The sequence below is a fragment of the Budorcas taxicolor genome, chromosome 18 (genome assembly GCF_023091745.1).
Source record: "Budorcas taxicolor isolate Tak-1 chromosome 18, Takin1.1, whole genome shotgun sequence".
NCBI classification, from domain to species: Eukaryota; Metazoa; Chordata; class Mammalia; order Artiodactyla; family Bovidae; genus Budorcas; species Budorcas taxicolor.
This window is the reverse complement of record NC_068927.1, coordinates 50520163-50544963: the sequence shown is the minus strand read 5'-3', so window position 1 is coordinate 50544963 and position 24801 is coordinate 50520163. Positions and strand designations below refer to the sequence as shown.

Below are 24801 nucleotides of genomic sequence, written 5' to 3'. Positions count from 1 at the left end.
TCTATGGGGTCGCACAGAGTCGGATACGACTGAAGCGACTTAGCAGCGGCAGCAGGAAACTGCAGGCACTCAGAAACAGAGGGATTCAGTAGGTCCTATGTCTCTAGAAGACCTCCAGGCGGGCGGGGTCCAGAAGGATCTGGGTGCAGCCTCCTACGTCACAATTCATAACCCCTGAAAGCTGCCAGATGTTCCTAAGTGAGGGGAGACAGAAACTAGGAAAGCCACGCACCGTGGTTTATGTTGTATCTGCCTGAACACCTGACATTCAGCTCCTGAGTTCCAGACATTCCACCAGGCTGACTTTATCCTTGACTTATCAGTATCAAGTTCCTTTCACCAACAGCTCCATTCTCTAGTCCTCTCAGCATCACATAGGGTTCATACAGAATGTCTGGCACGTATAAAGGTAAGTTACAGAAAGGAGCTGTAATGGTTAATCTTCTGTGTCATCTTGACTGGGCTGTTGGGTGGTCAGGTGTTGGGTTATACGTGATTGTCAGTGTGTCTGTGACAGTGTTCCTGGGATGAGATTAACATCTGAATCCACAGACTGAGTAAAGCAGACTGCCCTCCCTCGTATGGATGGGCTACCCCATCATCTGAAGACCTAAACAGAACAAAAAAGCTCACCGGCCCAAAGAAGGGAAGATTTTTCCTGCCTTCGGAATGGAACCGAAACACTGGCTCTCCCTGGGTGTCGGGCTTCCAGACTCAGACTAGAACTACATCATTGAAGATCTTGGGACTTGTCAGTCTCCATAATCAAATGTACAATACACATGTACACACACACACACACACACACCAGTTTCTGTGGAGAACCCTGACAAATACAGGGACCAATAAATATTTGAGGAATGAAAAAACAAGTCAAAAGAGGCTCACATATGAAGTCGTATCCCTTCCTTAAACAGCCCCAAACCTGACCACCTTCTTAACGACATCCTGAGACACTCACTCTGTCTCTGCTTCAGGGAGAGCCCTTGACATTTTGGCTAACTGGGCCCTTCCCAAACCACACTCCGCATTCCACACCTGGGACGACTTTTTGTGCCAAATCTGCCCTTAATGTCTTCCCTACAAGCAAGAGCCAAGTCCTAGTTCATATCAGGAATCTTTTATTATCACTGGCGTAAGTGTGAGGGCAGGGGGACATCCTGGCATCTTCTGGGAGTGGCCATGATCCTGCACATTATAGTAGAGTGTAACGGGATGGATATCTTCACTGGAAAATCTTCTGCCCCTTAAAATGTATCCACTGAAGTCAGCACGATATCTCCCTTCACCACCAAACTGTAGGGGCAGGCGCTGGGCAAAGTGGTAGGTGGGCTTGTTATTCACAAACACCTAAGGAAGGAGATATATTTCTTGTGAGCTCAGAACAATTAGGCCTCCCCTTTCCCTTTCCTATTTCCATTGCCTTCTGTAAACTTTCTTTACTCTGTAAAAGCAAAGCAGAAATTCTCCTCCTGGACATCCTGCCAAGACACTGCTGTAGGAATCATCCTCCATGTCCACTTCCTTGCCTCCAGAGCTGCCATCCCTGCTTTATCCTGAGGGCAGGGGGCCTGCACGTCTCCCTCCACACTGCTGACTGTCTGATACAGGAAGAGCTGTGTGGAGTTCACCGCAGAATCTCTAATTGTACAGCACACAAGATCCTGAGTATAGAGGCCTATGCTATACGGGGACAAGGTGCTCAGTCACTCTGCTGTGCACCTGAGACGCACACAGTAAGGGAAATCAATGACACTTCCATTTTAAAAAGCGCATGTGTTAAAAGTACAAAACAAAACAAAACTGGTCTGTTGCGATCACATCAGAGTTGGATTCTCCGCGTGTTTCTCCACAGCAGGCTCGACACAGCCACAGCACCCCACACCTGGAGGACCCACACACCTGGTATTGATTCTCCAGCACCAAGAATCGCAGCTGAAATGGCTGGCCTGGCGCGAAATCCTCAGAATGCACTTTCTCTTCCTCCTGCCAGTTCCCATCCTTGAAACTGTTCATCACCACCATGCCGTTGTAGTAGCGGAAACTGAATGGAATGTCGCAGCCTTCCTCATTACTCATGCAGAAATCCACCTGAAGCTTTGGGTTCTTCCTGCAAAGACAAGAGGATAGCTCCTGCAGGCAGGCATTTACTGCAGACAACAACTTCCTCAGGAACAACCACAGCCCTTTTTTCTCTCTCTCTCCCCCTTCTTCCTTCCCCTTCCCCCTGCCCTCTTTCTCAAAATATTTATACCTTTCTCACTTTGCTATCTCTCTCTCTTTTCCTCCCCTGCTCCTCCCAACCCCCACCCCTACACACACACACACACATACACACAGACACACAGAGGAAGGAAACCCATGTGACATGCTAACACTCTCGCCTTGTGCTTCACCCTCCATCAGACATGAACTGGCCTCTACTCACCCAAAAGGAGACTTAAGATTTCCCTTGATCTTCACCATGTAACCCACAGTCAGGGAAACAGACTGCTGGTACGGTTCGGCTATGGAAGAGACGGATGCGTCAGTGAATGAAGAGCCACTGTCCTCTCCCCCACATCGTTGCCCAAGCAGAATCAGGACACAAAACGTGATCTCCTCCCGCAGCTAAGACACATTAGTATACCTCCAACAAGGAGACATTAATCCGAGTCCAGACATGCACTCAGAGGCACAGATACATATGTTATATACAAACACTTCCAAACCCAGAGAAACAATGTGCAAAAGGACATACAATAATGCCAATCCAGTGATTCCCACTCACACACACGCACTCTTTCCCATTCTCTACCAGCATTCACCCAATGATTTGTGTCAAGGTGACCTGGCACCAGCAGCAGAGGTAATCAGATTCCTTCCTCCCATCCTTCATACCAAGGAGTCCATCGTCTCCAGCTGGGCCTTTCTTCCCTGTTGAAACTCTGTGTCTGTCTGTCTGGAGAAGGCGCCCTATAAATGCAGTTAGGAGGTGAATCACCCCTGACCCTTTCACTCAGGTTATAGAGTCCCGCCCTCTATTCTTCTGAAATTCATGATATCAAAAGTGTGTTCAGTCCACACTATCCAAAGTCTACTGTGATAATAAGAAGTGGCTTCTAACTATACTAGAGATGCTGATATGCTTAATATAAGTGCAATTCCTTGTGTCTACTGACAAGCGACAAAGATACAACTGTAACAGAGAGCTCCCTGGCTACCCTTCTTCATAAAACTGGTGCCCATCCCATGCCGTATGCAACTGACTTTTTCTCTGACATCGAATCTATTCCAGAATCTTTGCTGGCAATTTCCCTATTCACCCTAGACTTGGAGAGACACACCACCTGGATGAGAGTGCCAGCTCTGCCACTGTGAGGCCATATTAAAAGTGTAACCTCTGCCAGACCCAGTCTTCTTACACATAGAATACCTGATGACCATAATCCCAAATCAGAGGGTTGTTAGTAAAGCAATCAGAGGGATCCAACCATCTATCCGTTCATTTGCTGACTGCTTATTGAGTGATGAATCAGCAGCAGGCTTTGTACTATCTGCATAAGTGGAAAAAAACAGATAAAAATCTTGCTCCATGGAGCTTATATTCCAGTTGGAAAATATATGCAGTAACTTTCAAATTATAATATACAAGCAAAATATCTAATGTGTTAGAAGGGAATAAGTATCTTGAAAACGATGTTGGTAATAGAACAGAGCAGTCCACAGAGGGCTTAATCTCTAATTGGCTGCTTAAGGTGGCCCTTGTTGAGATGAGATCTGAGCAAAGGCTTAGAGGTCAAGAAAAGAGCCATGTGTATTTTGGGGAAGAACTTCTAGTTAGAGAGGTCAGCAACCAATATGGACCACAATGTGAAAGGACAACATGAAGTTTTGAGGAACAAAAGGGTGACTGTGTGACTGAAATAAAGGGGGAGAGAAGGAGGGTTGAACTCAGGAGATGGAAAAGCAGATCACAGGCTATCGCGGGACTCGTGCTGTCAGTGAGATGGGAGCCTGAGGCAGAGGAGGGATCTGTTCTCATTTGTGTTTTAAAAGGCTCTCCTCTGCTGCTGGGTGGAAAATAGACTGTACGTGGACCTGGACAAAATAAGAAAGACCATTCTCAAGGCCATTACAGTAATCCTGGAGAGCAGTGACAGGGACTTGGATGAGGATTGTGGAAGGGGATTTGGTAGAACTGGGAGTTCAGTAAAGAGGTCCCCATCCACAGCAGTGAAGCCTGCAAGGCTTAGTTACAGCCCTGGACACGCCAGAGACCCATGCAACCAGGCTTCCCATTCACCCTCCCCACCCCTAACAGTGGCAGAGGCTGTGACTCAGGCAATCTCAGAAGAGGAGCTCACCATCCCAGTGTCCCAGGCAGTGAAACCAATGACACTGGCATCTGCAAGGCACTGAGGACCCTGGAGGCACAAGCAGTGATAGTCAGGGCTTGGAGCCTTGCCCCTGACACAGGCAGTGGAAGGTGGAAAGTGCTAACCAAAGGCAAGGATGCTTCAACATCCAGATAGCAATAAATGTGATATACCACATCATAGAAAAATAAAGGATAAAAGCTATGTGATTATCTCAATAGACACATAAAAGCATTTGTCAATATTCAACAACCATTTATAACTTTAAAAAAAGCAATCTCAGTATATCTGATACAGAAGAAATGCATTTCAAAATAGTAAAGGTGACATATGACAAACTCCTAGCAAACATCATACATTCAAGGGTGAAAAGCTGAAAGCTATCCCCCTAAAATCAAGAACAAGACAAAGATGCCCACTCTGCCACTCCTACTCAACATAATGTTGGAAGTCCTAGCCAGAGCAATTAGACAAGAAAAAGAAAAAAAGACGTCCAAATTGGAAAGGAAAAGGGAATACCGATGCTATTTTTGGATGTCATGATTTTATATACAGAAAACCCAAATAACTCCACCAGAAATTATTAAAGATTATAAATGAACATAAGACTTCCCTGGTGGCTCAGACGGTAAGAATCCACTTGCAATGCAGGAGACCTGAGTTTGATCCCTGAGTTGGGAAGATCCCCTGGAGGAGGGCATGGCAACCCACTCCAGTATTCTTGCCTGGAGACTCCCCACGGACAGAGAAGCCTGGCGGGCTACAGTCCATGGGGTCACAAAGAGCCAGACACAACTGAGTGCCTAGCACATAAATGAATACAGTAAAGTTGCAGCATAAAAAATCAACAGAGAAAAGCATGTTGCATTTCTACATGCTAAAAATGAGCTAGCAGAAAAAGAAATGACAAAAGCAATTGCATTTACAATCACAACAAAAAGAAGAAAATACACAGGAATGAGTTTAACCAAGGAGGTGAAAGACCCGTACACTGAAACCTATACAATGTTGAAAGAAGTTGAAGAAGATTCCAATGGAAAGATAGTCCATGTTCATGAATTGAAAGAAATAAAATTGTTAAAATGTCCATATTACCTATACAATTTACATATTCCATGCAATCCCTATCAAAATCTCAAAGACGTTTTTCACAAATAGAAAATGCTAAAATTTATATGGAATCACAAAAGACCTTAATAGCCAAAGAAATCCTGAAAAAAAGAAACAAAGCTGAAAGTCATACTCTTGTGGTCTCAAACTACATTAAAAAGCCATGGTAACTGGCAGAAAAAAACATGATAATCAAAACTGCACACTACTGGCAAAACACACACACACAGAGAGAGATACACAACCAATGGAACAGAATTGAGAGCCCAGAAAAAATCCACACATAAATGGATAATTGATGACAAAGGAATAAAGAACATACCATGGAGGTGGGACAGTCTCTTCAAGAAATGGTATGAAAGTTGGGCATACAAAAAAAGAAACTATTATCTCACATCATACACAAAAATCAGCTCAAAACTGATGAAAACTTGAATCTAAAACCTGAAACAAAAAGGAGAAAACATAGGCAGCATGCTCATTGACATCAGACTTAGCAGGATCTTTCTACATGTGTCACCTGATTGGAGGGAAACAAAAGCAAAAACAAACATCAAACTAAACATCTCCTTCATGGTAAACAAAACCATCAAGGACATGAAAAAATAACCTACCAAACAGGGAGGATACCTGCACATGATACATCTGATACAGGTTCATATCCAAAGTATATAAAGAACTCATACAAGTCAACAACAAGAAAACAAACCACCTGATTAAAAAGTAGACAGAAGCTGAATAGAGTTTTTCATGGTCTGGAAGAAGACATCCAGACGGCCAATGGGCACATGAAAAGATTGTTTAACACCCCAAATTGTTAGGGAAATGCAAATCAGAACCACAATTAGAAATCAACTCATGCCTGTCAGAATGGCTAGTCACAAAAAGGTAAAAAATGACAAGTGTTGGCAAGGATGTATAGAAAAGGGAACCCTCACACACTCTTGCTGGGAATGTAAATTGCTATAGCCTCTATGGAAAGAGTTGAGGACAGAACTAACCTATGATCCAGCTACCCCCCTTTAGGGTATGTGCACAAAGAAGACAGAAACACTAACTCATAAGATAAATGCACCCCTATGTTTGTCAAAGATTTATGGACAACAGCAAGATACGGAAACAAAAAGAACCCATCACTGGATGACTGGATAAAAAAGAGGTTATATATATATATATATATATATATATATATATATATATATAAAACAATTTTAAAATATATATATATTATATATATATATATAAAACAATACTGTGCTATAAAAAACACGGACAGGCCTTGAGGGCATCATACTAACTGAGATAAGTCAGACTGAGAAAGACAAATATCATATAACTTCAATTATATGTGGAATGTAAAAAGCAAACACCATCAACAAAATAAACAAACCTAATGAAAATAAATGCATAGGAAACAGAATAGTAGTTATGGGGGAGGGAGGCACAATGTGTGAGCAGATCAATTGTATGATGACAGAGAAAAACACAATTTTTGGCGGTGCAGAGGACACAGATGCAAAAGTATAATGCTGCACACATGAAACTGTTATGATGTTATGAACCAATGTTACTTCAATAAAACATTAAAAATGAGAATCAAGAATGATTAGTAGGACTTTGGTCTTATTTACTGAACTACTGAAGTCACACTGAGGTCAGCAAACTGTGGCTGGAACCACTGGGGAGGAAAAAGATAAGGAATTCAGCTTGGGGCACTTGGAGGTTGAGATGCCTATTGTACAGGGGTGAATGCATGAATTTGGAAGAGAGGCCTGGTCGGAGATATAAAATTTGAAATTCTAACATATAGATAGCAATTAAAACTGTGAAACGCTGAGATCACCAAGGGAGTGAGTGCAGCTTTAAAAAAAACAACAGGAATGAATCGGCACTGAGTTGTTCAGATCAAGGACCCAAAAGAAAAAGAAGCAGAAGTGAAGGACAGTGAGGTTAAGAAGTAGTCAAGAGATTCCATGAGCATTGTCCTGAGTGGAAAAACCAACCTGAAAAGGTCACATAATGTGTAAGTGCATTTGTTTAACATCCTCAAAATTTTAAAGTTAGAGACAGAAAGTAGATGGGTGGTGGTCGTGGCTTACAGATGGCGGTCAGAGAGAAGTGTCAGATGCTGCTACAAAAGAATAACATGTGGTCTATCTTGATGCTGGAGTAATTTTTTATCTTGATTGTGGGGCTGGTTACACATACCTACATTTCTCATAAAATGACACAGAACTATATGCATCCATTGTACCAATGTATAATCCCTGGTTTTGACACTGGACTATAATTATGTAAGATGTGTCCAATTGGGAAAAACTAGGAGAGTTGACTCATTGGAAAAGACTTTGATGCTGGGAGGGATTGGGGGCAGGAGAAGAAGGTGACGACCAAGGATGAGATGGCTGGATGGCATCACTGACTCGATGGACGCGAGTCTGAGTGAACTCCGGGAGTTCGTGATGGACAGGGAGGCCTGGCGTGCTGCGATTCATGGGTCATTCGTGTGTGATTCATTCGCACAGAGTCGGACACGACTGAAGCGACTTAGCAGCAGCAGCAGCAGCAGTAAAGAACCCACCTGTCAAGGCAGAAGACATAAAAGTCGTGGGTTCGATCCCTGGGCCAGGAAGATCTCCTGGAGGCAGGCATGGCAATCCACTCCAGTATCCTTGCCTGGAAAATTCCATGGACACAGGAACCTGGGGGTCACAGTCAAGAGTGTTGCAAAGAGTCAGGCTTGACTGAAGTGACTTAGCACAGCACAGGCAGTGGGTACATGGGACCTCACTACACAACATTTGCAGATTCTCGAGAATTCATAATTCTTTCCAATAAAAGTTTACTTTTAAAAAAATCTTTTCTTTTTTTAATTTTAAATTTATTCATTCTTAAATTGAAGGGTAACTGCTTTCCAGAATTGTGTTGCTTTCTGCCAGATATCATTAGCAAACTAGATATAGAAGGGAAATTTGTCAACCTGATAGAAGGCTATAATAAATCTACAGTCAACATCAATCACACTCAATAATGAAGAATGTTTTCAGTCTAAGATCCAAACTGAGCCAAGACTCATTATCATCACTACTACCTGACCTAGTACTGGAGGTTTTAATCAGTAAAATAAGGCAAGAAAAGTAAATAAAATAAATAGAACAGAAAGTCTGACCTTGCCTAGAATTAAGGAGACTTTGTATTGATTACTTGATACTTAAAAAAAAACCAGAATGAATCTCAAGGGTACTGTGAGGAATGAAAGATGTCGATCTCAACAGGTTACTTCCTGTAGGACTCAACTCTTGACAGCACAAAATTCTAGTGATGGAGCTCAGTGCTCATCAAGGCTTCGGATTAGGCTGAGAACCTGACTATAAAGGGGTAGCACAAGGGAGTTTGTGTGCGTGGAACAGTGGTGGTGGTTACTCGGTGGCTACACACGTGAGAAAATGAGATACTGTGGCACACGGGATCTTTCGTTGCAGTGCACAGACTTTCCCTGTGCTGGGGGAGCTCTGGTAGTTGTGGCCACTGGCTTAGTTGCTCTGTCATATGTGGGATCTTAGTTCCCTGACAAGGAATCAAATCTGTACCCCCCGCAGTGGAAGCGCAGAGTCCTAACCAGGGGACCACAGGGAAGTCCCTGGAAGCCTGTCTTAAATATCATTCCCGCCAACCTTACATGAAGATGCCCAACAAACATGGGAAAGCAGTCACCTCTTCTTCCAGAAAATGAAGCGACTGACAGCAGTGTTGATACGATTTGCAATTTCCTCATCGCTGTGTATTACACACATTACTTCTTATAATGTTTAACATTTCCTACTGTCTTGGCATTACAACAAAGTTGACACGGCTACTAAATACTTTTTGTATTAAATCCTAAGATAAGATATCTCAGCATGCATTCACCAGAATTTTATCTTCCTTATTCTGACTAAATTTTAAACATGAAATACCGCTCTATTTACTTCTCTTTAGGTTATCTAATCAAAAAGAGATTCTGAAGAAACAGCTGAGATTTATTAACCAATAGAAATTACTGTGGATTTCTGAGGAACACTAGAGGGAAGTGTTTTTATTACACTTTGATTACAGAGGGAAGAGAAGGCATTCATTTAAACGAAGGATTATAAAATAACTATGAAGCATCTACCAGGAGCAAGGCAATTTCAGGGACATGGGAACGCAACAGTAAGGTATCAGATACAATCTCTGGCTTCACTGAGCTGTCGGGTGATGAGCGGTGCTCCATCCTTGAAGACTTCTAAAGCAGAGCCAATAGGACTTGTGGACAGAGCACATAGACAGGGAATGTTGAACAGGAGGATTCCTAAGTACTGTTTCTCATAAATCCTCTGTTCCTTATCAGTGTCTGGCAACAGAAAGGAGGGAACGGCACGCCGCTCCCAGGCCTGAGGTCATAGGATGAGAGATGCATGAATCTCCTTCAGTAAACATTCTCCTTATGACAAAACTGCTTAATCAGAACACTCTTGAGATATGGATTGTTTTCTGACCTTATGACCACTGTTAATCCCTTGTTCCCTTGGTAACACTTGCTGTACATTTGGTTTTCTCATCTTTATCACTGTAGAAAGAAATTCCTTGTACAACAGCCTATATATACTCACAGAAAGATCATTAAAGCACCCTTTTCTGCACCAGAGGCTTGGGTCCCCGTGTCTTTCTTTCTTTCGCTCTCTCTCACTCCCTCTAGTAAACCCGTCGAGCTCACTTCCCTGCCCGGGCTTTCAAGACCTCCTCGAGAGGGCGCCCTGTGCCTTCGTGAGCAGTGCAAGCTCTGTTCTAGGGGTTTTGGTTCTCTGGGTAAACCAGGGAATATTAACCTCTTTCTCTTTCACTTTCTTATCGTCGACTCCGGACCACCAGGTTCCAGTCCATTAAAGGACCGCAACACGGTGTGGGACCAGGTGTGATGGAAAGATGAGCAGAAATAACTCAGGTCTGGCCTGATCTGCTCTGACAGCAACAAAGATGGACGGTGGAGTGCTTCTAAGCTGTGGGAAGGCCTGAGTGTGCCGGTATGCGGGCAAAGTGCAATAATGTTTACACTGTCCACATTTATAAACATCTTTTTTTTGCTGCTGCACCAAGAGGTATGTGAGATCTTGGTTCCCCAACCAGGGGTCGAACCTGTGCCCCCTGCAGTGGAAGCACAGTCTTGACCACTGGACCACCAGGGAAGTCCCTACATTTACAAACGTCTCTAATGTAGGGTCCTGGGCAGTTTCCCTGTCCTTTTCCTGCTTAATCCCTACTACCTCTGGGGACCATATTAACAAAGTCTAAGTGCACACCAGGGGAATTTCAAATAGAGGCACTTCTGGCCCTTCATAAACGCAGAGCCTGGACCTATGTCCTCATCAATAAAGCCAAAGCCTCCTGCCCCACTGTGCTCTGACTTCACTCCCCACCAACTGAGCTGTCTCCTTGGGGAATCCCTTTACTATTTACTGTATGGATAACAAACTTTATCTTGTATTTACTGTTGCATGTAGTCATGCATGGATGTGAGAGCTGGACCATACCCTAGCACCACAGAATCGGTGCATTCAAACTGTGGTGCTGGAGAAGGTTTTTGACAGCCCCATGGATGGCAAGGAGATCAAACCAGTCAATTCCTAAAGGAAATCAATCCTGAATATTCATTGGAAGGCCTGATGCTGAAGCTCCAATACTTTGGTCATGTAATGCAAAGAGCCGACTCATTGGAAAAGACCCTGATGCTGAGAAAGACTGAAGGCAGGAGGAGAAGGGGATGACAGAGCATGAGATGGTTGGATGACATCACCAACCCAATGGATGTGAGTTTGAGCAAGCTCTGGGAGGTGGTATGGACAGGGAAGCCTGGAGTGTTGCGGTCCACGGGGTCGCAAAGAGTCGGACACGACTGAGCAACTGAACAACAAACTGTTGCGTGTACATGAATCATCCTGACATCCATGCAGATTCCTGTGCGTGTGCCTGTGTGTGTACTGGGAGGTGACCTGGAGGGGTGATCAGCATCCAGCAGGGGACACTAGGCCCCCAAAATAAACAGAAAGCATGATTTCAGGAGTATAATCCTCTCTCTTCATCCACTTGGGCATTTAATGGTTAATGGTTTAGTTTACAGACTTCCAGCTACTGTAGTATCCAGTCTGGGACAGAAGAGACAAGCAGAAAACTGAGGAGTCATCGGGGAACATCATGAGGCTTTGGGGGCTCAGGGTCCCCAGCTGCACCGTCTTTTTCTCTCCACCTTCCAGAGCCTTCTTTATTTGTCTTACAAATAATCTCTAGGATTCTGAGTCAAACTTGCTTAGTGGATGTGGTAGGAACAAGGATAACTACTTCAACTTTTCTGAGCCAGAGTCCTACAATTTTATGTCAAACCCAGGCTCCTCTGTCCGTGGAGTTCTCCAGGCAAGTATACTGGAATGGGTTGCCTTTTCCTTCTCCAGGGGATCTTTCCAACCCAGGGATCGAACCTGGGTCTCCTGCATTGGCAGGTGGTCTGTTTACCACTGCACCACCTGGGAAGGATTTGGGGTCAGCTGAGGATCAGCCAGGACTTTCATAGAATCTGCAGACATGAGGACTTATTCTCAGGGAAACCAAGCCCTCCTAAAACCAAGTTCCCTGCCAAGTTCATAACAGACCTCTCTATTCAAAACTTTATTCCTTCTCTTGTCCCACTTCAGGATTGAGGAGTGTCAAAGAAAAGGGGGCAGTGTTGAAACCAAGCAGGCCACTGCGGACCCCTCCAAGATACATACACAGCCTCTGTAACCCCTGTTTCCTGTTTGTTGAAAAGGCCTTTAGTTTCTTTCCTAGGCTTTCCCTGAGTTCCAAGCAGCAGACTCAAACAGTTACTAATTCGGGAAGTGAGGGAATGCAGGAAAAAATAGGAGGAGCAAGAAAAGTAATGATGGCTTAAACAATGGTTCAGCAGTAAACAGAATCCTAGTTCCTCCTCGTGATACATAAAACAATCTGACGTGTATCTCTGAGTTGTTCTATAGAAATAAACACCTTGACTCAAGTAAAGGATGATGACTACACACAGACCACAAGCAAGTGGTTGGAACCAGAAGGTTGATGATTAAATTTCTGAAACAGGGCTTCCCCAGTGGCTCAGTAGTAAAGAATCCACCTGCCCATGTAGGAGATGTGGGCTTGATCCCTACTCCAGGAAGATCCCACCTGCCATGGAGCAACTAAGCTGGTGTGCCACAACTACTCAGCCCATGCTCTAGAGCCTTGGAGCCACAACTCCTGAGGCCCGTGCACCCTAGAGCATGTGCTCTGCAACGAGGGAAGCCACCACAATGAGAAGCCAGTGTGCTGAGACTAGAAAGTAGCCCCTGCTCTCCGAAACATAGAGCAAAACTCAAGTAGCAAGGAAGACCCAGCACAGCCAAAACTACATTGAAAAAAAAAAAAAAGATTCCTGAAACACCACCATTACCTCACCACCAACCAATCAGAAAGAAGTCATGCATCCTACAGCTCTCACCCCAAATGCTATCTTGCTTGGAAGCCTTTGGGAAGTTCCTGTCTTTTGAGCCAGGATCATCCATTCTTTGCCATTGTGAAAATTATGACAATGTGCACCTTTTGAGTAGATTCTGTCTGTGGTGTAAAGACCTGGTAAGCGGCACGAAGGCTGGACTTTAGACCCAGCCACCCCCTCACTCCATCACCTTTATTCCTATGTTTCCCCGGCTACTCCCTCCTCCCTGGCATTATCCTCACCGCAATCCCTGCCGTGCCACAGACATGCCCTGCTCAAGGACATCCTTGTGACTGCATCTGCTTCTGACATCCCCCTTCACCCTGCTGGGTAACTCTGAGGCTTACAAACAGGAACAAAGCCAGAGGGCAGGGCTGCCAGGATTCACCTGTATTCTGCAACTCCAAGACATTCACACACAAAACTAGACACAGTTTGGAAGAGCTGCCCTCAGGAAGACATAACAATGTCAGAGCAACGGGTGAGCTGAAAAGACACAGCCTTCAGTGATCCCGGGTCAGATAAAGGGAGGAGGAAGGGGTAGGAAATTGTGTCAGATGAAAATGTACATTTCTACTGGAATGTTGTACTGAGAGTTGTGAGTGTGCGGAAGAGAGATTCCCTGAGGATCTATTATGTGGAATCCTTGTGGGACTCGTGTGGAGCTGGGACCAGTGCAATAGCGTTTGATGGTATCTGACTGAGAGTGAACTCTACCGAGACACTGTCACTTTGCGGGAGTGGGGGAGGGGGTGGTGGAGCACTGACTGGGATGAGGGAGTGTGTGCATGAGTGCAAGGGGCTGAGATTATAGATCTGTCTTCATCAGTCTGTGTGTAAGAGGGGAGCACAGTTGTGCATGTACAGTGAGAGAGAATGTGGGGAGGTATGTGTGGCACGGGGAGCTGCATGTCTGTGTGACTATGTGTGTGCATGTGTGTGTAAGAAATCTGTGACTGGGTGTCGATCTCTGAGTATGTGTGTGGCTTTGTGCACACGTGTGGGTTCGTCCCGACACAGCAGTGACTGTTTAAGTGCCCGTGGGTCTTTCCATGTGTGTCAGAGGGGATCCTGAACTGGTGGCCCTGCCGACTGTGAGTTACCCGGAACTCATCTCTGAGCATTAACGAGAGCAGAGCGAGGGGCTCCTTAGATACCTCTTCTTAAGAAGAGTGAGAGAATGTGGCCTCAGGCCAGGCTGGAGGGCGCCGCGTCTCCAGTCTGGGTCCACACGCAGGGCCGCTCACTCCGCCTCGGGTCTCCTCCCCAAGCCAGCACTTTCCTCTGCCTCACAGGAGGAGATGAGCAGACCCTGGGCCCTGGCGGAGGGCTGTGGGGGGATGTGGTCTCAGAGAATCGAACCACCTGAAGCTGGAAGGAAATAACTCAGCCCCAGTTCAGGGTTTAAAGTAGAAATCAGTCAGTAACTTGTAGATTCTCCCAGTTACTCTCCTGCCACACATCCTGTGGACAAGCACCGACTAACTGGGTTCTCAACAACGCTGTACAAGTTCTTGCAAGGACATGTGTTCCCCTTGATGATTCTGATGCACACGCATCCCACACATGGGGCCTCCCCTTCCATTATTTCCCTTTCATTTTAAACAACGCTCTTCACTGGAGTGAATTTTCTTCTATTTTTATATCCTCAAGTCTTGTCTTCAGAGTTTCAGATATCAGATGGTAATCAAAGGGTGCTGTTCCAGAAAGGGTCTTCCCTCTTCTGACAGGTCACCCCTGCACGTGCCAGGGATTAGCCTAAAGACTTTACGTATACTAGCTCATCTATTCCTGGAACACCCTAGAAGTAGGAATTCCTGATAATCCTCCTTGTACTGAGGAAACTGAGGCAGGGAGAATTCAAGTAATGGATCTAAGATCTCACTGCTAGTCAGGGACAGAATTAGGATTTCAGTCCAAGAAGCTGGCTCTTGAATCCATGCTCCTGTCCGTCTCTCTTTCTCCCCGTCTCTCGTTCAGCCACACCACATGGCACGCAGGATCTTAGTTCCCTGACCAGGGATCAAACCTGTGCCCTCTGCATGGGGAGGGAAGAGACTGAAGTTCAAGTCCTTGAACCCTTGGCTCTTAACTATGACCCTCACAACTCTTCAAAGGAACAGGGACCTAACTCTGGTGAAGTAGGGAGATGGGGGATGAGAGTCTGCCCTTTGATGTTTAACCCGCTGCAGCCCTGGGAACCACTGTAGGGCGGGAGCCCACACCTGGCCTTGCTCCTCATCCACTCTCGTCTCCCCTGGCAGGTCCCGTACACACGGGATGTGTCCTTGACTCTCAGATCTCCATTGACAATCAAAGGGAAACCTGCTGTCTCTTTCAGGTGGGTACATTATATATAGCCCATGGGGGTGGAGGTGGAGGAGTGAGAATACTCGAGTGTGTGTGGGGACGCCCACTTCACACGTGAGTGACGTTCAAGCATGTAACCAGTGTCAGGGGCACACAGTGCAGGCGCAGGACTGCTGGCAGGTCTCGGGGGCCGGGAGAGGGCTCAGGGCTTTGGCTCTTTACCAAGGGACGTCGGATGTCCAGCAGATGCAGGCCCAGGCCACTGACTGCTGCTCAGCTTGAACCTTGGGCTAAGGACCAGGGCATCACGCTTCCCTGGGTGGGGTGAGCTGAGGAAGCAGGTCCCTGGGAAGAAGGGTGACAGCACCCCCAGGAAGGCCCGCCTTCCACGAGGGAGGAGCTGGGAGAGGAGGTGTGTGTGTGTGTCCAGCATGGGTTCCCTCACAAGGAAGAGACCTGTTCAACATGCTGTGTGCTTTGCCCATCAGCAGGAATCCACAAGTGCAGGTGGATTCCCACACTGGGCCTGATGAGAACTCAGACACCCCCTTTCATTTTGGAGTGTCCTGTGGCCAAGCTGTGAAGATAAACAGCCATCAAGATGGGAGCTCAAACTGTGAGGTGGAATCCTCCAAAATGCCCTGTGAGGATGGCCAACCATTTGTCCTGCACGGCCTGTGCTGTCGAATGAGGATAGGTAAGTGTGCCCGGGACCACCCCTTCCATGGCCTCCACAGGCTCTCCTAGAGGAACACTGCTGTCCCCCGGCCCCGCCCGAGGTGTCCGGCACCCACCTACCGTCATCGCCCCTGCCCCTTTCATCACAGAGCACCCTCTGCTGCTACCGCCATCCTCAGGTATTCTCCCAGATCTAACCGGGCTAAGATCAGTTTACATGCCCTTTTGCTCCAGATGCAGAATTGGCTCTGACTTCACCCACAGGTATCATTTCTACCCATGCCGTTATTATTTGAATTTTTGGGTCACTCAGTAGTTAAAATATGCATATGGGTAATTATAATCCATCCAATACAACTCTTTCTCTCTCGTTAAATGCCTCTGAGTTTGTTCACTATGTCTGATCAGTTTCCTCCCAATGTGGATAGCTAGGCAAAAAAATATAGAAACAAAAAGGAGGCTTAGCACCACAGCACATGATGGACCAACCACCCTAGCACCAAGGGGCAAATATTTGGACATAGCAAAAGATCTGTAATCAAAGCAGGAAATGTCAGAAGAAATGTTCACATATTGAGGTATGCGGAAGTCATTCTGGCTTATACACTGTACATCTGCTTTAACCATTAAGGAAAAAATACATTTAGAAATCAAAACAAAGCTGGATAGCCCTTCTGGACATGGTTTCAGACAAATGCCTGTTATTACTGTGAACTTGAATTTTTCTGAAGTGTATCAGGATCAAGGATACCGCCATCAATTCTCAAAACAATATCTGCCAGCAGCTGCCCAACTATAGCATTAGAGTGTCAAGGTAACAATAAAATCTTTCTCTTATTTAAGAAGAGTAGTAACAGGAGGACTTCCCTGGTGGCTCAGTGGGAATCCGCCTGCCAATGTAAGGGACTCGGGTTCGATTCCTGGTCCTGGAAAATTCCACATGCCATGGGGCAACAAAGCCCGGGTGCCACACTACTGAGCCTGCGCTGTCCAGCCAAGCTCTGCAACAAGAGAGCAGCCCTCGCTCACTGCAACTAGAGAAAGCCCAAGAGCCACAGTGAAGGCCCAGCACAGCCAAAAATACATAAAATAAACAAAAACAGTAGTAACAAATGATAGAGCTTAAGCTACAGCCTCTCAGAATAAACCACTAGATTTTGTATCATGAATAGTACTAGATAATTGCTTTAGATTTTAGCAGAAAAAGGACATGTATGTGCTGTAGTCGTACATGTTTTATATCTTAATGGCCAGATTACAAAGTTAGACCTACTTAGATAAAATTAGACAGCTGCCTATCAGGCTTAAAACAAGTCTCCCCAGAAGTGCCCAGGCCAGCCTGTTCTTCAGGATTCTTCTCCTTCTTTCCTCAGGGAATGAGACCTGCTTCCCGAAACTTATTAAATTTCCAGTCATCCCTCTTCCATTTACTCATAATTGGGTCTGTGGACCAAGGGACTAAAAACCTTAAACCATGAAAGACTGCGATCCAGTACTTGGAACACAGAAGATCCCAAAGCAGGGTCAATTCCTCGGATTGAGGCAGGATGATGATCTGTGTCAGCAAGAATTAGCTAAAGCATGTGTTGTCTTGTTTCCTCAAAGATTCAGGGGAAGTTAGAACAGGAGCGGGGATTGAAACCAAATTCCTCTAAAACCAAGTCTCCTTACCAAGTTTCTGATTAATCTCGCTATTCAAAACTTCTTGTCCCCTTGGACCGCAATGCTGTGCTAACTGACCTGGCACGACCAAGTAAGTAATTTAAAAAAAAAAAAACAAAAAAAAAAAACAAAGAAAGAGATACTTCCCTAGAGATCCAGTGGTTAACACTCTGAGCTTCCATTGCAGGGGGAATGGGTTCGATCCTTGATCAGGAAACTAAGGTTCCACATGCCATATGGCATGACAAAATATAAATATATATATATATATATATATATGTGTGTGTGTGTGTGTGTGTGTGTGTATATATATATATATATATATTTTTTTTTTTTTTAAAGAAAAAGGAAAGGAAACTCTTCCTGAGGAAAAGGGAAAGTTTCGAGGAGCTGGTATAAACAAGAAGTCCATTGGAGGAAACTGAGAGTTTAAAGTACAGTGTATTTTCATTGGCTGAGCTGTTTCTAGGCAGAGAGAAAATCTTTCTTCTTCCTGCTGGGGGTCGTAAAGTAAGGTCACTTTTGCCAGAGAGCTGAGGTACATCTCTTCCTGCTGGGATCTGTGACCACAGCCAGTGGCACGTGCGTAAGCGCTCCCTCTTCTGGCTGCCCAACTTCATTTTAGTGAGGTTTTTCTTTGATTAATTCTCACAAGAAAAAATAATAGAAATAATGCCTTTGTACCTACTCTCCCACTTTAACTATGAATATTCTTGTTTCATTATTCCTCCCACTCATTGGGGGGGGATTTTAAAATAAATCTCAGTCATACTAAATTTTTCATATAAATACTCCAGAATTTATCTCTAACTGATAAAGACTTTGAAAACATAATCACAGCTATCACTACAATGTTCCAGAAAACTCCCTGGATATCATCTGATGCACTGATTACCTTTGAATTTTCCAACAGAATCTGAAGTGTACTTTTTCAATCTAGGGAAGATATCTTTCAAAGGCAATGGGGAAACCTTGACTTTTTCAGAAAAGGTCATCAGTAACAAACCCCTTCTAGAGAAATGTTACAGTACATCCTTCAGGCAGAAGGAAAAGGATACCAGTTGGAAATCTGGAGTTACACAAAAGAATGAAGAACAATGGAAATGGGTGTTACATCGGAAAACATAATTGTTAAAGAGAAATTATAACAATGCATTACAGAGCTTATAACATATAAAAACAAAGTGACAGGCTGAGATAGCACTGGGAAGTTGCTGTATAACCCAGGGAACTCAGCTCGGAGCTCTGTGATGACCTAGAGGCGCGGGGTGCGCAGGGGGAGAGGCTCAGGAGGGAGGGAGGGGCTTCTGTGTATACTTGGGACTGATTCACGTTGTTGCACAGCAGAAACCAACACAACACTGCGAAGCAATTATCCTCCAATTAAAAAGAAAAAACAAAAATAAAACACATGAGAATCATAGCATATGTTAGAGGAGAGAAATGACAATATGCTATTATACTGCTTATAAGGTGGTATATCATTTGAGGTAGATTGTGTGCATTAAACATGTACACTAAAAATCCTGGAGAACCACTAAAATGGCAAAATAAAGATTTTTAGCAAAACAGCCAACCAAGAAGATAAAATGATAATCAGACTTGATAATATAAAAGATGGCATGTTGGTGTATGGCAAAACCAATACAATATTGTAAAGTGATTAACCTCCAATTAAAAAAAATAAATTTATATTAAAAAATAAAATAATAAAATAATCTTTATACCAAAAAGAAACAATAAAAGATTGCAGAGAAAAAGGGAAATTGGGAACAATAGCTGAGACAAATAGAAAACAAGTAGCAATATGTTAGACTCAATATTTAACCATATCAATAACCCAATTAAAAGCAGATTTAAATTAAACTGGATTTCCACCATAATCTGACTAAAGCCATATGATACCCATATGAGTACAATAAACCTGCAAAACTGGGAGAGATAATAAATCATTGCTTTAAACCAATGTATTTTCAGGAGATTTCTTATTCTGCAATGAGTAACTGGAGCATCAAAACCAGAGTCTGGTCACTGCATCCATGTGTATAATAGTGCTTGTTCTAACAATAAATTCTGTCTTCCTCAGTCTAAAACGCTCACAAATAAATCAATCAATCTTGAAAAAAAAGTCATTGATTAAAAAAAATTTACTCCAGTGAAAAACATGTATTTAAACAGAGAAGGAAATAAAGGGAAAGGAAGCCCTATGTGTGGGATGCATATGCATCGAAATTATCCAGGGGAATGCATGTCATTTCAAGAAGGTGGACAGCACTGTTGAGAATCCAATCAGTGCTTGTCCAAAGGGTGAGCGACAAGAAAGTAATTGGGAGAATCTATAAAGTTACTGACTGATATCTATGTAAACTCTGGACTGAGGGGGAATTTATTCCTTCCAGCTTCCGGTGACTTGATTCTCTGCAACCAAGTCCCCCAGCGACTTTCCCTTACTCAAGGGTTAACTATGTGCACATATGTAGGATTTGGTTCTATCCAGGGTTTCAGGCATCCCCTGTGGGTCTTGGAACATAACCCCTGTTTCCAAGGGGCCACCACAGTATATTTTTTTGAGTTGGGGTGGGGTCTTCATTTCCTTTGAGGAGTATCCAGAAGTAAAACTGCTGGATCATATGACAATCACATTCTCAATTTTTAGAGACATCGCCATACTGGTCCCCACGATGGTTGCACCAAATTTCTCAACTTTCACTCCACTCTCCACGTGTTTGCATGGTTTCTAAGGAGATGTTTGATATAATTCTTATTTTTGCTCCTATGTGGGCAGCTGCTTTTTCCCTCTGGCTTCTTTTTGTCTATGGTTCTGGTGTTTGGCATAAATGTGGGAAATTCTCAGATATTATTACTTCAAATATCTCTCCTGTTCCTATCTCTTTTCTGCATCTACTTCTCCCATTAAGCACATGCTACGCTTTCTGTACCTGTCCCAGAGTTGTTTGATATTCAATATCTTTCCAGTCTTTTTTCTTTTTTTCAGTTTTGGAAGTTTCTATTGACATATCCTCAACCTCCGAGATTCTTTCCCAGCTATAGCTAATCTAGATAATGGGCTTATCAAATGCATTCTTCACTTATGTAAAGTTTTTACTCTGTAGGGGTTCTTTCTGACTCTCTTAGAATTTCCATCACTCTGCTTCTATTATCCATCTGCTCCTGTAGGCTGTACTTTCTTCCTTAGAGCTCGTAGCAAAGCTTTGTATTAAGTTTTGAAACCGAGATGTGGGAATCCTCCAAACCTATTCTTTGTCCAGACTCTCTTGGCTGTTTGGTGTCCCTTTCTGTTCCATGTGAATTTTAGGATCTGTTTTCCATTCTGTACACAGAAGCCACTGGCATTCTCACAGAGGATGCACTGAATCTCTCAAACCACACTGGATAACATATTTAGAATTAACGGTATTAACAACATTGTCTTTCATCCATAAACATGGAATGTCTCATTTATTGAGGTTGCTCGTCTGTAATCTCTATCAATGGTGTTTTCTCATTTTCAGTGTAGAAGTCTGGCACCTCCTTGGTTAGATTTTGTCTTAAGCAGTGTATTCTTTTTTTACGCTACTCTAAAAGAATTGGTTTCTTCCTTTCCTCTACAGGCTGTTCATTGTCAAGGTATAGAAATAGGGAAGAAGGCTCAGAGGGCCTGAAGAGGACAAAAGCAAGCAGCCTCCTTTTATATATGGAGTGTCTAGGAAACGGTAGGCACTCAGAGACTCAGGGATTCATTAGGTCCTATGTCTCTAGCAGACCTCCAGGCTGGAGGGGTCCGGAAGGATCTGGGTGCAGCCTCCTACATCACACTTCATAACCCCTGAAAGCTGCCAGATGTTCCTAAGCGAGGGGGGACAGAAACCAGGAAAGCCACGCACCGTGGTTTATGTTGTATCTGCCCGAACACCTGACATTCAGCTCCTGAGTTCCAGACACCCCACCAGGCTGACTTTATCCTTGACTTTTCAGTATCAAGTTCCTTTTGCCAACAACACCATTCTCTAGCCCTCTCAGCATGACGTGGGCTTCACACGGACTGTCTGGCACGTATAAAGGTAAGTTACAGAAAGGAGCTGTAATGGTTAATCTTCTGTGTCATCTTGACTGGGCTATTGTGTGGTCAGGTGTTGGGTTATACGTGATTTTCAGTGTGTCTGTGACAGTGTTCCTGGGATGAGATTCACATCTAAATCCACAGACTGAGTAAAGCAGACTGTCCTTCCTTGTGTGGATGGGCTATCCCATCATCTCAAGACCTAAACAGCACAAAAAGCTCACCGGCCCAGAGAAGGGAGGATTCTTCCTGCCTTCAGAATGGAACTGAAACACTGGCTCTCCCTGGGTGTCGGGCTTCCAGACTCAGACTAGAACTACATCATTGAAGATCTTGGGACTCGTCAGTCTCCATAACCAAATTCCTCTGTGTGTACATGTGTACACACACACACACACACACACACACACACACACACACACACACACCAGTCTCTCAGGAGAACCCTCACAAATACAGGGACCAATAAATATTTGAGGAATGAAAAAACAAGTCAAAAGAGGCTCACATATGAAGTCGTATCCCTTCCTTAAACAACCCCAAACCTGACCACCTTCTTCACAACATCCTGAGATACTCACTCTGTCTCTGCTTCAGGGAGAGCCCTTGACATTTTGGCCAACTGGGCCCTTCCCAAACCACACTCCCCATTCCACACCTGGGATGACTTTCTCTTTGTGCCAAATCTGCCCTTGATGTCTTCCCTACAAGCAAGAGCCAAGTCCTAGTTAGTATCAGGAATCTTTTATTATCACTGGCGTAAGTGTGAGGGCAGGGGGACATCCTGGCATCTTCTGGGAGTGGCCATGATCCTGCATATTATAGTAGAGTGTAACGGGATGGATATCTTCCCTGGAAGATCTTCTGCCCCTTATAACGTATCCACTGAAGTCAGCACGATATCTCCCCTCACATCCAGCATTTTCACAGACTGTAGGGGCAGGCGGTGGGCAAACTGGCAGATGGGCTTGCTATTCACAAACACCTAAGGAAGGAGATATATTTCTTGTGAGCTCAGAACAATTAGGCCTCCCCTTTCCCTTTCCTATTTCCATTGCCTTCTGTAAACTTTCTTTACTCTGTAAAAGCAAAGCAGAAATTCTCCTCCTGGACATCCTGCCAAGACACTGCTGTAGGAATCATCCTCCATGTCCACTTCCTTGCACCCAGAGCTGCCACCCCTGCTTTACCCTGAGGGCAGGGGGCCTGCACGTCTCCCTCCACACTGCTGACTGTCTGATACAGGAAGAGCTGTGTGGAGTTCACCGCAGAATCTCTAATTGTACAGCACACAAGATCCTGAGTATAGAGGCCTATGCTATACGGGGACAAGGTGCTCAGTCACTCTGCTGTGCACCTGAGACGCACACAGTAAGGGAAATCAATGACACTTCCATTTTAAAAAGCGCATGTGTTAAAAGTACAAAACAAAACAAAACTGGTCTGTTGTGATCACAGCAGAGTTGGACTCTCCGCGTGTTTCTCCACAGCAGGCCCGACACAGCCACAGCACCCCACACCTGGAGGGCTCACACACCTGGTATTCATTCTCCAGCACCAAGAACCGCAGCTCAAATGGCTGGCCTGGCACGAAAGCGTCAGTATGCAGTTTCTGTTCCTTCCCCCAACTCCCGTCCTTTAAAGTGTTCATCACCACGATGCCATCGCAGTACCAGAAACGGAATGGAATGTCGCCGCCTTGCCCAGTACCCGTGCCGAAATCCACCTGAAGCTCTGGGTTCTTCCTGCAAAGACAAGAGGATAGCTCCTGCAGGCAGGCATTTACTGCAGACAACTTCCTCAGGAACAACCACAGACCTTTTTTCTCTCTCCCCACCTCCTTCCTTCCCCTTCGCCTTGCCCTCTTTCTCAAAATATTTATACCTTTCACACTTTGCTATCTCTCTCTCTTTTCCTCCCCTGCCTCCCCCCATTTCCCCCGCAACACACACACACATACACACAGACACACAGAGGAAGGAAATCCTGCCTGGAGTGTAATCTCACACTTTGGCATGAGACACCTCAGCTTATTCCGATGATTCAAGAAGATCAAGCTCTTTCCAGTGAGTGTCCCCAAGACATGCTAACACTCTCCCCTTGTGCTTCACCCTCCATCAGACATAAACTGGCCTCTACTCACCCAAAAGGAGACAGAAGGTTTGCCTTGATCTTCACCATGTAACACACAGTCAGGGAAACAGACTGCTGGTAGGGGTTCGGCTATGGAAGAGACGGATGCGTCAGTGAATGAAGAGCCACTGTCCTCTCCCCCACATCGTTGCCCAAGCAGAATCAGGACACAAAACGTGATCTCCTCCCGCAGCTAAGACACATTAGTATACCTCCAACAAGGAGACATTAATCCGAGTCCAGACATGCACTCAGAGGCACAGATACATATGTTATATACAAACACTTCCAAACCCAGAGAAACAATGTGCAAAAGGACATACAATAATGCCAATCCAGTGATTCCCACTCACACACACGCACTCTTTCCCATTCTCTACCAGCATTCACCCAATGATTTGTGTCAAGGTGACCTGGCACCAGCAGCAGAGGTAATCAGATTCCTTCCTCCCATCCTTCATACCAAGGAGTCCATCGTCTCCAGCTGGGCCTTTCTTCCCTGTTGAAACTGTGTGTCTGTCTGTCTAGAGAAGGCGCCCTATAAATGCAGTTAGGAGCTGAGTCACTCCTGACCCTTTCACTCAGGCTACAGAGCCCTGCCCTCTATTCTTCTGAAATTCATGACATCAAAAGTGTGTTCAGTCCACCTTTGATTGCTTTACTAACAACCCTCTATTTTGGGATTATGGTCATCAGATATTCTATGTGTAAGAAGACTGGGTCTAGCAGAGGTTACACTTTGAAGAAGGCTTAACAGTGGCAGAGCTTAGTCTCTCATCCAGGTGGTGTGTCTCTCCAAGGACCCAAGAAGTGGGTTCAAACTGTACTCAGTTCAGTTCAGTTCAGTCACTCAGTTGTGTCCGACTCTTTGGGAATCCATGAATCGCAGCACTCCAGGCCTCCCTGTCCCTCACCAACTCCAGGAGTTCACTCAAACTCATGTCCATCGAGTCGGTGATGCCATCCAGCCATCT

General features: G+C 44.8%; 1 protein-coding gene and 1 pseudogene across 4 annotated transcripts in view; both read right to left on the bottom strand.

Annotated features, from left to right (window-relative positions):
* Nucleotides 1–1247: 1247 nt before the first annotated feature.
* LOC128063788 (galectin-16-like) lies at nucleotides 1248–5475 on the bottom strand (annotated as a pseudogene).
* A 16999-nt stretch (nucleotides 5476–22474) lies between these two features.
* The window catches only part of LOC128063644 (placental protein 13-like), a 36229-nt gene continuing 33902 nt past the window's right edge, over nucleotides 22475–24801 (bottom strand). For 3 of the 4 annotated variants that reach the window (XM_052656445.1, XM_052656448.1, XM_052656449.1), the window contains 3 exons: nucleotides 23838–23917; nucleotides 23232–23439; nucleotides 22475–22679 (listed from right to left, as the gene is read on the bottom strand). In XM_052656445.1, the coding sequence (XP_052512405.1) occupies nucleotides 22566–22679; nucleotides 23232–23439; nucleotides 23838–23917 (402 nt within the window). In that variant the 3' untranslated portion in view covers nucleotides 22475–22565. Of the gene's footprint in view, nucleotides 22680–23231; nucleotides 23440–23837; nucleotides 23918–24290; nucleotides 24332–24801 lie in introns of those variants that run through there. The other variant, XM_052656446.1, reaches the window with a different exon arrangement.